The following is a 14107-nucleotide window of genomic DNA, read 5'->3' as shown; positions in this document are numbered from 1 at the left end:
ACAAGATAATGGTATTATCGAGTTGGTACTAATCGTTAGGATTAGATATTATTAATGTTGTTCTAAAACCGAAATATTATCTGAGTTTATTGGGTTTTGTTTTGGTCAATTTAATGTAGAGATGCTATAAGTGGAAGTAAGTAAGTGTTTTAGGACGATAGATTTTATCAGCTATGTTTGCAATATCTTTGTTTTGTTTGAGGCAAAAGAGTTTGGAATTATAGAACTATAGTCGAGCAAAGGGCTTGATCTTTATTTTGATAATCGAGGATTTTTATAATTTTTAATATGCGAGATGGTTTTGGAAGCCACTCCGGTAAAGTGTATTTGACACTATCAGTTAGGAAATTTTGGATTGTTAAATTGTGTTGATCAATTTAATCTTTAGAGCAACGAGTTATCGGAATCAGAAAAATTTGCGCATTTGTGTGTCGTGACCGTTATAGTGCGAATTAGTTCAGTTTGAAATTCGAGGTCGAATTTTTCTTAGGTTGGGGAGAATGTAATACCCCATATGTTTTCGGCGTGTTTCGTCTTGTGTTGACATTCTCTGGGTGGAAATTTTGTCTAGAGTTATAATTAAAAGAGATTCGAGGATCGTTCTTGATTATCCTAAATATTTCAGTCGATCTTTATGTCGGAGAGTTTGTATTCCTTCGTTTGATTTCACCTAGAAAGGGCGTTATCATTTTATGTTAAGTGGAAATTAGTGTTGATACTGTTTATGATCATTTGAGATTGTTCGGTTTATGAAAGTGGTGGTTTGGAGTTATCGTTTGAGGAACAACCTTTTGAGTTTCTGCTTACGCAAGTACTTATGTCGTTAAGCACATAATTTCTATGATTACAGTTTGGTTTGGTTACTTGGTTGAGGAGTATTCCTGCGAAACAAAGTTCGTTTTACAGAATTGTTAAAAATTGCTTTCTTTGATTACTTTGGGTGTCATGTTTATGTGTTTACGTTGGCTCTATGCTTTTTCGTTCGGTCAGCATATAGTTTTATGATATGTTATTACGCGGGTTGTATTCTTTTAAATTCGAGGACGAATTTTATATAAGTTGGGGAGAATGTAATATCCCGTGTTTTTCCGTCATGGTTTTGTTGTGTTTCCGACTTAGTTTCGGATTGTTAATGGTGGACTTAGCAAGTGTAACACTTTGTTTGCGGTTTGAGTTGTATCTTGTATATGTCGCATGTGTCGTGTGAGTTTTCGATGTTAATTTGATTTGTTTCCGGATTATAATCGATGATGTGTTCGTGTGCTTTCTAAATCAGTCATGCTTTAGTAAAACGTCTATATCTCCCAATTGCACCGTTGGATCGGGCTGGCGTTTGGATATGTTGTTCCTGAGAGGATTTGCTAGAAACAGTGCGGTTGGATCGTGTTTCTGAGGAGGCGCGATGGAGGGCACGATGGGTCCAACGCGCCTCGCATCGCGCCTCATGAAAAACAGCTTTTTGGAGTAAGGCGCGATGGAAGGCGCGATGGGACCAACGCGCCTCGCAACGTGCCTCATGCTGAACTGCATTTTCTTTGAAAATTGAGGCGCGATGGGTCCAACGCGCTTCGCAACGCGCCTCCCATCGCGCCCCTCTGTCAAATTTAATGACCTAGCCTATAAAAAGACCCCATAACTCGACCAAACTCTTTTTATTTCGTTTACCAAAAACCCTAACCGACTCTCACACTCTGAAATACTCTGAGGTCATACTCTCCTCTTTCATTCGCAATCGCGTTGAATTCGGTAAGTTATTCGCATCCCTTCCACTTTTATTCATTCGTTTACTTCGTTATCAATTCGTGATTCGTTATTCTCTGATTGTTTAGCATCGTTGTAAGTTCATACTCATCACCACACCAGCCCCTACCGTTCTCAAATTCTTGGACATTGTAAATCTCAATACGGTACGTTCAATCTTCCTAGTTTTGCATTGTACGGTTCTTCGCTGTGACGTGTTGTGGCTGCCGATTATTAATTTTTTCTAGGCATGGTTATTCTGATGTTTAGGCCCTTGTCTTGCGTTCATATTCGTGCCATACCATCTCCGGATCATCTCGCGTTGTTATCTTCGATCGGTATGTCGAATGACTTGTTGTTCTTGCATCGTTGCTTTGATATTATGGACTGCTACTATTCCTTTAGTTGCTGCCTTTAATTGTTTGTTGTTACCGTTGTGAACCTCTTTTATTGTTGATAATCAAATTGGGTTTTGTGTTGTTGTATGATTTTTGGTTTCGCCATTTCAGCATAGGTTTCATGGCTGCCATTGTTGGGTGTTTTAGTGTAAACATGGATGTTCATATTGTGATTGCCTTTCATGTGCAAATTGTGCTCCCTCTTGTGTTTGATATTGGTTAATGATCTTATTATTATTGGTTTGGTTATGGGTTTACTGTCAACAAGAGGTTTCCCTGTTGTGACAATTGGTATTCCATACTTCATTATCATATTATGTGGGATTTGATAATGAGTTGTGTTTAGCGGATTAACTATCGTTTTGATTTCTAAACTACCCATTGTTAACGTTTTTCAATTTGGAATAAAGTTGTGTGGACTTTGATTGAATCGTTTTGAAAGTTATATTTAAAAATGTTACTTGTTTTATAATCGTTAAATCGAATAATTACTTGGGTAATTATTGTTTTGAATTATTGGCTTAAGGTGCCAAGTTGGCTAAAGTTACGTTTTGAGTTTATGACGTTTTCTTAAACTTAATTTAGTTAAGTTAGTCGGTATCTAAAGGTTACTTTTGTTTATGGATATTGAGTTCCGCTTGCAATTATTATTTTATCAAATCATATCTTGGGATTATAAACTATGGTTTATATTTTGATAAAATGGTTGGGTCGGGTTAGACTTGGGTCACCCGACATGTGAGGTTAGTTTGGTAGTTACCGGTAACTCGGCTAACCCACTATTTGGAAATTACTTGGTTTATTATTTAATAATTGTTTTAAATAATATTTTATGAAATGGATTTTAAAGCGGGAACTCAATAAACTTGACTTGTGTGGTTTATTAATTAATTGAGTACTATGTTTACTCTGGTTGGCTTCACCTTGACTTGTTGTTTGTGCTAGTCCTATGTGGTGTCTAGTACTCTCTAGAGTTAGGGTTTGTTTTAATAATTATTTATTTGTGTTTAGACTCGTCGACTGTTCGTGCTTTTGAGGCGAACCGAGTCTAGGTTGCTTGCCAGGAGTTTTCACGTGGATTAGCAAGCAGTGAGTTTGTACTTGCTATTTACCGCTTTATTAAGTAAATTATTATTTTAATATCTATATATATTGTATACGTACAATTGCGAACTGTTTTTCCATTATGGCTCTTAGTTGGAACATGCTACCTAATGGGCATCATTAGGACTGCGTGCGCACCGGTATTGATCTAGATAAGGTATGTGATATGTGGTGGTAACTCGGTGTGAGCATAGCTCTCGGGACCAGTAGAGTAACTCGGTGTAGCTCAGCTCTCGGGACTCTAGTTATGGATTAAGAATGGTCGGTGGTAACTCGGTGTAGCTCAGCTCTCGGGACCAGGCCTATCGGATTATGGTTATATTTAGTATTGTGGATTAGGGTTCCAACTATTATACGTAATGTTTATATTAAATGTTTTAAAAGGGTTTTAAAGATTTTCCACTTGATAAATGTAAATAGTGGTATGAACTCATCTCAGTATATCTGACCCCGTTGTTTTCCCAATTTTTCCAGGGTTATGATTTGAGCGAGTCAGCTGCTCTCCGATTCCTTATTTCCTCGGAGGTTTTACTTTATTTAATAAAGTTATTAAAACTGTTTTATTCTTAGACCGCAGTAGTTGACTAGACGTCTTTTTATTATTACAGTTGTTTGTCGGATTGGTCTGACTAGTTATATTGCTCTGGCATGTTATATAATTATTTCGGATTATTTATGTTATGCCTATTTTTAGACTCAGGGGGGATAAGCATGTTATATTAATTATTGAATATTATAACTGCTAGATTTAGGCTGAAGTCTTGGTTGCCCCCGAGCATTGGTTTTCTGCAGGTTTAATTAAATTGTATGTTATAAGAAAGGCTAGCTACGGGTGTTGGTACTACATTACCCATGCCCTAGCGCCGGTCACGATTCATGAAAATGGGTCGTGACAGTGATCAGGTCCAGATTGCGGTTGCAGCGGCGATGCAGCAGATGCAGCAGCGAGCCCCGGGAGATGTGCTACCCGCTCCGGCTCCACCGTCTACTGATGACGTTGTCCCAGATGACGACGTCACAGTTTTTTAGTACTGTAGTAGTGTAGGGACGTTTTTTGTATACGATTTTCATGTATCGTACGTTATATATATATATATATATTAGATGCTTTTCTATTTTCTGTGTTGTTTGTATTTTCTGCAATTTGTGTATTTAAACAGGATTTGTATTAAATTAAAAATCCGGGAAAAAAATTTTAGCCCAGAATTAGTCATTTTGGCGACGGAATAATTACGTTTAGCGACGGATTATATCCGTCGCTAAACATGAAAACGTTGTTCTAATAATGCATTTGGCGACGGATTCATTCCGTCGCCACATCTGTCGTGGCTCGTCGCCAAACGCGTCGTTTGGCGACGCGTTTGGCGACGGCCATGCGCCATTTAGCGACGGATACTTGGCGGCGGATGTTTTTGTGGCGTCGCTAATATAATTAGCGATGCCACATTTGCCGACGGACTCATTCTGTCGGAAAATCCGTCGGGAAACCATTTCCCGACGGATTTCTGCTTTTTAGCGACGGAAAAATCCGTTGCTAAAAAGCAGCATTTTAGTAGTGTCCGTCGGTAATTCTCTGTACTCTAGTAGCGAAGAAACGGCGGAAAGAAAAAGAAGAAAAATATGATTAGGAGGAAGAAGAAAGGAATAAAAGAAAAAAAAGGAGAGAGAAAATGTTATATACGGGTCCAACAAAGAGTAAAAAAACTAATAAATTAAAATTATTTGGAAGTATAACTAAAAATAAAAAAAAAGGTAAAAAAAATAATTTTTTAAAAATGAGGTATTCATAACAAATAAGTCGAAAAAGAGTCTTTTATGTAATTTTCTCAAAAAAATATTAAATTAATTTTTTTAATTTTTATAATAATAATTAAATTGTATTTTTTTATAATAATATTCAAATTGGTGGTTAAATTTGAAAAACAAAAATACAAATTTGACTATTATTATAACAAAAAAAATACAATTCTATAAAATTAAAAAAATTAGTTTATTACAAAAAATCATAAAGATTTGAATTTTCTTCACTACTAAATTTTGAATAAAATGATTAATTCTTCTTCTTTATGCTGTTAATTAATGTTTTGTATTCTCGCATAAACTATAACAATGTACATGAAATACCCTAAATTGAAAGACTACTATTTTTTTCTATAGGATTAGTAACTAATATAAGTATAATTATTCTATCTCAAAATAATGGATTGTCAATTAACTATAGTCTATGTATATGATGACTGTTATTTTCCAACATAAGTCTAAATAAAAGAAAAAAATTATTATATAGAGTCAAATTCGTATCAAGCAATGTAATAACTTTTCTAAAGAAATATCTCTTTTTTTTTTTACAAAAACCTGTATTATTTATAATTGTCAATTAATAATAACTCAAATTCACAAACATTATCTTTTAGTGATAAGAAAATTTTCAGCGGAGTCCAGCCACTTTTTAGGGGCGGAGTCCGACTATCTGAATAAACTCTTAAAAAGGCTAATTTAACATTCCACCGTGAAAACTTTCCTATTAATATGTTTTTTTAACAATTCATTTATAAATATTTCTAATAAATTTTATTTAGTGGGTTTGAGATACGAACCTGTGATATTTTTTAGTTTTATGTTTTCTGTTCACATTTAGTACCAAGTACCAACTGAGCCAATCCATGATGGATATTTATCAACATTATTATTTAATAGTAATAAAATAAATTTTTTTTGAGAATAATTTAAATGATGAAAATATTATACTTAAATTTAGAGATTTTATGCTTATTTTTTAATTTTTTTAATAGAAAATAAAAACAAGACCTAATCAAAAACCCTCCACCTATAATTTTTTTTCAGTTACATCCTGATATTTAAAATTTCTCTCAAAATCCTCACACCTTTAAATTCCATTCCAATTGCACCATGACATAGGAAATCTCTCAAAATTTCCCCATTTTTAGATTTTTTTTTAATTATACCCTAAATTAGAAATTTATATGTTTTTTATTTTTAAAAATTTATTAAATATAATTTTAGAAAGAATAATTTTTTACATTATTAATAATATTAGTGTTTAATTAGAATGTAGATTAAAAATAAAAAAATATTTTAAAGTTTTTTTCATGTGAAAAGAGGTTAATTTAATACTTTAGGATACAATTGAAAAAATTCTAAAGGTGGGGAGGTTTTGAAAGGATTTTTCTATATCAGGATGCAATTAAAAAAATTTTAAAAATAGAGGGCTTTTGAGTGATTAAGCTTAAAAACAATAAAAAGGTTGGTTAGATTTTTGTTTTTTCGAGGAAAGGTAGGTTAGATTTAATGTATGAAAACTCATACTTTAAGTGAGATTGAGGCATGTCAAAGACATTATATCCATGTCCTTAATTATCGCATATCACTTTTTTTTTGCTTTTGTTGAAATCAATAATTCGTCATTAAAAAATTATCTCGACAGTTTGACAGAATATGTCCTAGTATTACCTAACATGTGCTTCTACTTGTTTTTAATCAGAAGAAAACAAAGAAACACACTTATTTATTGGATTCTAATATTAACATTAATTTTTTTTTATCTTTAGTAAAGTATTTTTTAAATTTTATTATTCTTGTTTGACCCTTCACTCTTTTGTAGCATTTTTTTCAAGAATACCATCCCATTTCATTTTTAATCTTTACAAATCCATTTCTGTTTTTATTTTATTTTCTAAGCCTATCAAAATGTTATCACTTATGGATCAATAGTACTAGAAATCAATGGAAACATAATAACAAAAGCAAATCACTGAAAGATGTACTTTTGAAAGAAAGAAATAAAGAGAAAACAATTGAAAAGTACTATACTATAAAGAGATTAAAACATATGAAGCCAGAACACACTACTTCAATAAAAGTGAGAGTACCATAACATTAATTACCTTTTATACAACACAATGGATCATTAAGAAAAATACAATTTCTCTCTTTTTTAATTTTTTCTTTCATTTTTTTTTCCAACAAAACAAAAGTACATACTAAATTTGCATTACCACTTGAGACTTATGCAGTATGGAAATAAAATACAAATTGCAAAAATGCTAAAATTAAAAAAAAAACTAAATAACGTTTTTTTTTTTTAATAAAATTAGAATTTTATAGTTTTTGAAGTTGTTTTAGAAATATAAATAAAATTATAGAACATAATACTCGAAAGAAATTTACGTGCAACATAATAGAGACCTACATAACAATTCACCAGTCTTTCTGTAAAACAATTATTCATCCTCTTTCAGAACGAACGACTGTCTCTAAACTTTAATCCCTCCCCTTCGTCCTCCTCTTCTTTTCTTTCGCAACGAAACAGGAAGAGGTGGAATACTCTGTTCATGCCTAAAGAAATTATCAGGATCAACTTTAGTCTTCACTTGAACCAATCTATTATAATTATCCTTAAAATACTTATTACCCCAACCACTAGCTTCAATAAAGCTACTATTACTATTCTTGTTCATACCCAAATCAAGATCCCTATAATTCACATATGCTGTTCTTGGAAACATTGATGCATAAGGTGCCATGTAATTATAAAGTTTCCTAATCCAATCCATATGTTTTTCCTCACTTTTTTCTTCATCATTTGCCCATGATGTTAAATACTGAATCTTGAATAAAGTACCCTTTCTATGTGGAAATGGAATTTCAGATTCTGAAATTTTGCTCATCATTCCACCATATGGATTCCATATCATCAATGGACTATCCTCTTGCATCATTCTTTTCCATAATCCTTCGATCCCGGTTTCGGGTATCGGGTTCTTGATGAAATCTGATTTCGCTTTGAAGTAATTCTTGAATGAAGATTTTCCTTGGAGTAGTATCTCAGGTGGGGTTGTAACCGGGTAGCCGGCGATGTATAGCACCGATTTGATCCAACTGGTTTCGACACAGTCTTTTTTTGTTAACCCTAACTCAGGAAAGCTTGTCTCCATTACATGTAGTAATCTTGTTGAATCACCAAGAAACTGACCCTGGTAAGAAGTTGCGACGGTTTTTTCAGTAGTGTTTCCGATGTTAGCCGTGGATATGATCACTCTGATGAAAAGATCCTCGTCCAGCTCCGGCGCGACTTTTTGCCACCGGTGCAAGATTTTAGTACCGTCTTGTTCTAATGTTTTAGTAACGGTAAAAACTGTAACGGTTGCCGGAACAGGAACCAACTTTAGTTTCCATTCAAGAATGATACCGAAACTACCACCGGCGCCGCCTCTAATCGCCCAGAATAAATCTTCACCCATAGCTTGCCGATCAAGAACTCGACCGCTAGCATCAATAATGCGAGCGTCAATAACATTATCAGCACCAAGACCGTATTTTCTCATCATTGAACCGTAAGCTCCGCCGGTAATGTGACCGCCTATGCCCAAACTGGTACATAAACCAGCAGGGAAGCCGTGAGTTTTACTTTTTTCAGATATTCTATAGTAAGCTTCGCCGACGGTAGCACCAGCCTGAACCCAAGCTGTATTATCGTCGATATTAACAGAAATATAACGGAGCTTGGAAAGGTCGACGACGATGAAAGGTGACTCAATTTCAGTAGCATACGAAAGACCCTCGTAATCATGGCCGCCGCTACGGATTCTGAGGTGAATTCCAAGTTCTTTGGAGCAAATCACAGAAGCTTGGACATGAGTTTCATGCGAAGGTGTGAATATGAACTCAGGTTTTGGTACCGACGGAGTTAAGTAACGGAGATTCTGAGCAGAAGATTGGAGAATTGTGGAGAATGAAGTGTAGTTGTCAGGAGTGTAAAATGAGTTAGAAAATGGGATTATAATTTCAGAATTTACTTTCAGACATTGAAGAAATTTGTCTAAGTGTGGAGATGAAGTTATGTAAGAAGGTGACAGAAGAAAAAACAGAAGTATGGTAAGAAAATTAGAGGAGGTTGAAGAAGCCATTACTGTGATTTTTTTGATGAAACTTAGGGCAGTAACAGAGTTTATTTATAGAGGTTTATGTTGAGTTGATGACTCTGTATTTGACCTAATCCTAACGTCACCTTAACGCTAAACAGAACCAGACTTGAAGGGTTTACTTTTACTAAATTTAGGTTCTGGAAATGGAAATTATAATCTTTAATTCAAAACAATGTCCACTACCGACAGAATTTAACCAAAAGAATTGAGTTGCTTGAAGCAAGATTTTAAGAACCCAACAAGACCGCACGGTTTAATCGGTTCGATGGCAAATTGAAAATTAGAATGCGATATATTTACTATTACTTCACCAGTTCAATTATCAATTCAATTTTTGAAAAACTAACTTTAATGGAAATCAATATTGTTTTTATGTTTTACCAAAAAACACTGTTTATATGCTTCTTATAAAACGATGAAAAAAGAATAACGAGTTATAACTCAAATGGTATAAACGTTTGGCATCAAATTATTAAAATTGTGATCAACTTCTCCCACATGTACGCCTTCATCCGATAAAAAAACCATTATCGAGAAATAAATATTATCTACAACCAAAATTACTGATCAAAGATTGTTATTTTAACTAGAAATTTAAACTCCAAACAATAATATTACTTAAATTTAACATGGATAATTTTACCGTTTATATAATTTAAGCGATTTCAATTTTATTTGGGATATTAAACACTCCAAGTCACTGAACTTACTTATTATTACAGAAAGGGTACTAAACTTTATTTTGTTACAAAAAGGTCATTAAACTATACATTTTGTTACAACGAGATGTCACTCGTATAAAACTCACCGTTTTGACACTACAACGCACCGTTTTTGCTTATGTGGCAAGCCGGAATTACAAATAGGAATATAACTTAGTGACCTTTTTGTAATTCACGATATGTTTAGTGGCTTTTTTCTAACAAAATTTGACCGAATCCGCCGTAGTGACCTCCCGTTGTAATAAAAGGTATAACTCAGTGACCTTTCTGTAACAAAATGAAGTTTAGTACCCTTTCTGTAATAACATATAAGTTCAGTGATATAGGGTGTTTAATATCCATTTTATTTGACATTCAAATATAATACTGTATCTATCCCATAAAAAACACATATTTTTACACAGAGTAAAAAATAATATTAAATATTAAATATTAATTTTCTTTTTTTATTTTATCTTTATTAAGGGTAGTTTTGTACATTAAATTTACAAAGAGAATAGGAGATAAAAAAAAGAAAATTTTATATAAAATAGTACTAAAAACATAATATGTCGCTAAATTGAGGTATGAGTCTAAAGTTGTTCAATTGAAGAGAGTGAGCTATCAAAAGATTTTAATAGTTGCGTCACAAAACCAGAAAGTATTAATGAAGCTTTCAATGAAATTAAACCAAACATTATACAATGTGACAGTGAGGAGTTATTGTAATTTTAATGCATCAAGTTAAGGTGTCTTTCTGTTTAAATGTAGCATATGGAGGAGAATGAATAAAGTAATTTAGTGTACTTTTCTTTTTTCGAAATGTTAGTGTACTTTGCTTATTCAAGTAAAAGATCATCTTCTTTTTAATGAATAAATATGCATTTAAAGGCCACAAAGAATGGCAAAAAAACACTCCAGCGTCCCGAACTGTCCCGCCGACTGGTCCGTACAATTAAAAGAACACGACAACCAGTATGAGCCGAGACAAGCAATGAAAGCATAAGTTTTAGCAGACTTCATGGCGAAACTTATTAGCTACTCCAAAATAGAGGCAAATCCAGTCATTCACTAGGAGTAATACATAGATAGAGCAAAGAATGAAAAAAAGCAGGAGCAGACGTCATATTAAAAGGGTCACACAAGGTACGAATCCAATATGCGATCAATCTAGATTTCGCAGCAACAAACAATGTCGCAGAATACGAGACACTTCTGATCGAATTGGCATTGACAGTGGAAGTAAGAACAGAAGACCTTAAAGTCATCTACGATCCAAACTAGTGGTAGCGCAAATCGGAGAAACTTTCGCTACAAAGGAGGAAAACTTGAAAGAAATACCACGAGAGGGAAAAGAATTACTGAAAGAGATAGAAAATAGAGTAAGATGGCGAATCATTAAAATAGCAAGAGAGGACAATGCAGAGGCGAACCTGATAGTAAAAGAAACCTCCGAAAAGAATGAGAGATTCCAACTCATGGAACTAAAAGAGGAAATAAGCACCCCAACAATTGATACACAAGCAAATTATTACATATAGGAAGTAGATCAATGGATGCAACCAATGATGCAGTACTGCCAAACTAAAAAGACCCCCAACGACTGGAAAGAGGCAAAAAGACTAAGAAGCACAACTAGCATGTTCGCCATCTACTATGGCACGTTATATAAAATATCAGTCAGCCACCCATGGTCTAGATGCATGTCCAAAAGAGAAGGACAATATAATTTATGAAAAATACATGATGGATTATGCAGGGCACACAAATGATCAACAATAATAGCAAGGAAAGTATCCTTATAAAGGTACTACTGGCCAACAATGGAAGCAGACGCTAGAGAAATATTTAAAAAATGTGAAAATGCCAAAAGCACAGGGATAGATAGAACATACCCGTCCAAAAAACGAAGTCTATACACAGCCCTTGGTCATTTACAACGTGGGGGATCAACATCTTGGGACCGAGAAAATTTATATTTCTCTAGTAAAATTGACTTCGGCATTTAATCGTCGATATTTGGCCGAGTAATGTATTTAAAAAAACTGGTTTGAACATGATATTAACTTTTAAATTGAAGAGAAATTTGAATATCCATAATTGATTTTATTATTGGAGCGTAATAGAAACGCAAAAGCCTAGTTGATTCTGATGCGTTTATGTTTGGCTGTGGGATGCTAATTGTTACACTTATTATTAAATTATGTGGAGAAAGTATTCTTTAGAGTCAGGTGTAATTTATTTTTTTTAAATTATATTTTAGCTTCATGCTATCCTTAGGTTCGCCCGCGAGAGCATTGGAGTTAGAATAAATATAGTGATGCGTTCGACGGGGTTACTAGTAGTTTTTGATTCTTGTGAGTTTGTATTATTATATTTATGTTATTGTGGAATTCAAATGGTTGTTAATACACATACTTTCGAAACTGTTTTTGATTTGTTTTTATTATCATTATGGAAACATTAGTACGGGCTACCTATTAGACGACAATAGGACTGCGTTCGCACTAGTTGTGTGTGTGTGTATGTGGATTATGGATATGGTATTGGTTGCAATGTACTCAGTAGAGTTTGACTTTCAGGTTTTTGTAATGATGTACTTGATTGAGTTTGACTCTCGGGTTTTACACCTTATGGATAAGAAGCGACCGGTGATGTACTCAGTGGAGTTTAACTTTCGGACTTCACGATCTTTGATTTGATTGATTATATTTTATAAATATCATGCATTGTGGTTTAGAGTTCCATTTGTTTCCATAATGATAAACAATTATTTATTAAAGCATTTTAATGGTTTTTGATTTTAATTTAATAATTAGATATAATAATATGAATTCACTTAGTTTGTATTGACCCGTGTTTTTTTTAACTTTCAGATTTTATCGGTTTGGTACGTGCAGCGTCACTTTCGAAGTCTTCTTCCTGAAAGTTTAATTCTCGATGTGTATTAATAACAGTTTTAAACTCTAGACCGTATTAATTACTAGTTTGGTTTAATTTGTTTTTGAGCTTTTCAACCTTTGTATGATTATGTATCATAATATGTTAATAGAGATTTATTTTATGATTTTATGATGCATTGCTAATGTTGTTGGAGTCTTGATGTGAGATTGAGCAATTATTTGATGTTTAGAAAAGGTTGGAATCTCGGATTGTGCTGAGTATGACAATTATTGTCAATCGTTTATAGTCTGCTTTTGGAGACTTGTTTGCCCCCTAGTATCGTTATATGTTATACTTATGGATGTTTTGGATCATATTATCGTTGTTCCGTTAGACTTGCTACGGATTTCAGACCATCCACTCCCATTTTCTAGAGTCGGTTACGGTCCGTAAAATCGGATCGTGATACTATACCTGTGAAATAAGAATATTACAGTATCAAAAATTTGCTTTTAGTCCTGATAAAAAAAGAAGCATACAGCGATGGAAGAAAAAGGAAAACATACACAAATTACTTGCAGCCTATTCATTTAAGAGGAAGCTAATGACCAAAAGGGTAAAAAATGAGAAAATTCAAGAACTAAAGATAAATTACAAAAATAAAAAAGAATATAACATTCACAAAACAGTTATTGGAAAATTAACGATACTAAAAAATGAAAATGATATCTCCTCCTATAAAGCAAGGAGTTACACGAAAGCCGAGAAAATATTAAATGAATGCTAAATTAAAACAGCTTTGAAGGATGATACGTCATGCACATAACCAGCCAAAAGTACAAGTCGTCGACAAAATAAAGAGAAAGTACTATTTTGTATTTTATTTTCAACTTTACGTTGCTTGCAAACATATTTACAGATCGTACCTTTTTTAAACCAAAAATATCTTTTTTTTTTAATTTTAAAATACATTTTTTTCATTTTTTTTTTGGTGTTTTTTTTAATCGTTTGTTTTTAGTGTAATTATGGTGTTTTTATAGTGTATGTATGATGTTTTTAGTGTAATTATAGTGTTTTATAGTGTATATATGGTAATATATTGTATATATAGTGTTTTTTTATAGTGTATACCATAAAAACACTTCAAACACATCATAAACACTTTAAATACACTAGAAAAACACCAGAAATACACTATAATAGAAACACTACAACTACACCATAAATCTATTCATTTTTATAAAATCAATAGCATCAAAATAAATGAATGAATCTATGAACAAGAGAAATAAAAATAATTATATGAATAATAAATGAATTTTATAAATAAAAAAAT

The 14107-nt window shown here is 33.0% G+C and overlaps 1 protein-coding gene across 1 annotated transcript; it reads right to left on the bottom strand.

Annotated features, from left to right (window-relative positions):
* Positions 1 to 7112: 7112 nt before the first annotated feature.
* LOC126674911 (berberine bridge enzyme-like 13) lies at positions 7113 to 9198 on the bottom strand. The gene has a single exon (XM_050369457.2). The coding sequence runs from the start codon at positions 9167 to 9169 to the stop codon at positions 7517 to 7519; it is 1653 nt and encodes a 550-aa protein (XP_050225414.1). The 5' UTR covers positions 9170 to 9198; the 3' UTR covers positions 7113 to 7516.
* Between the last annotated feature and the right edge of the window lie 4909 nt (positions 9199 to 14107).

Source organism: Mercurialis annua, linkage group LG3 (genome assembly GCF_937616625.2).
Source record: "Mercurialis annua linkage group LG3, ddMerAnnu1.2, whole genome shotgun sequence".
Classification (NCBI taxonomy): Eukaryota; Viridiplantae; Streptophyta; class Magnoliopsida; order Malpighiales; family Euphorbiaceae; genus Mercurialis; species Mercurialis annua.
This window is presented reverse-complemented; position numbering and strand designations above follow the sequence as displayed.

Excerpts from the sequence above, each read along its gene's own strand:
- LOC126674911 (XM_050369457.2), bottom strand. The coding sequence starts at position 9,169 with ATGGCTTCTTCAACCTCCTCTAATTTTCTTACCATACTTCTGTTTTTT.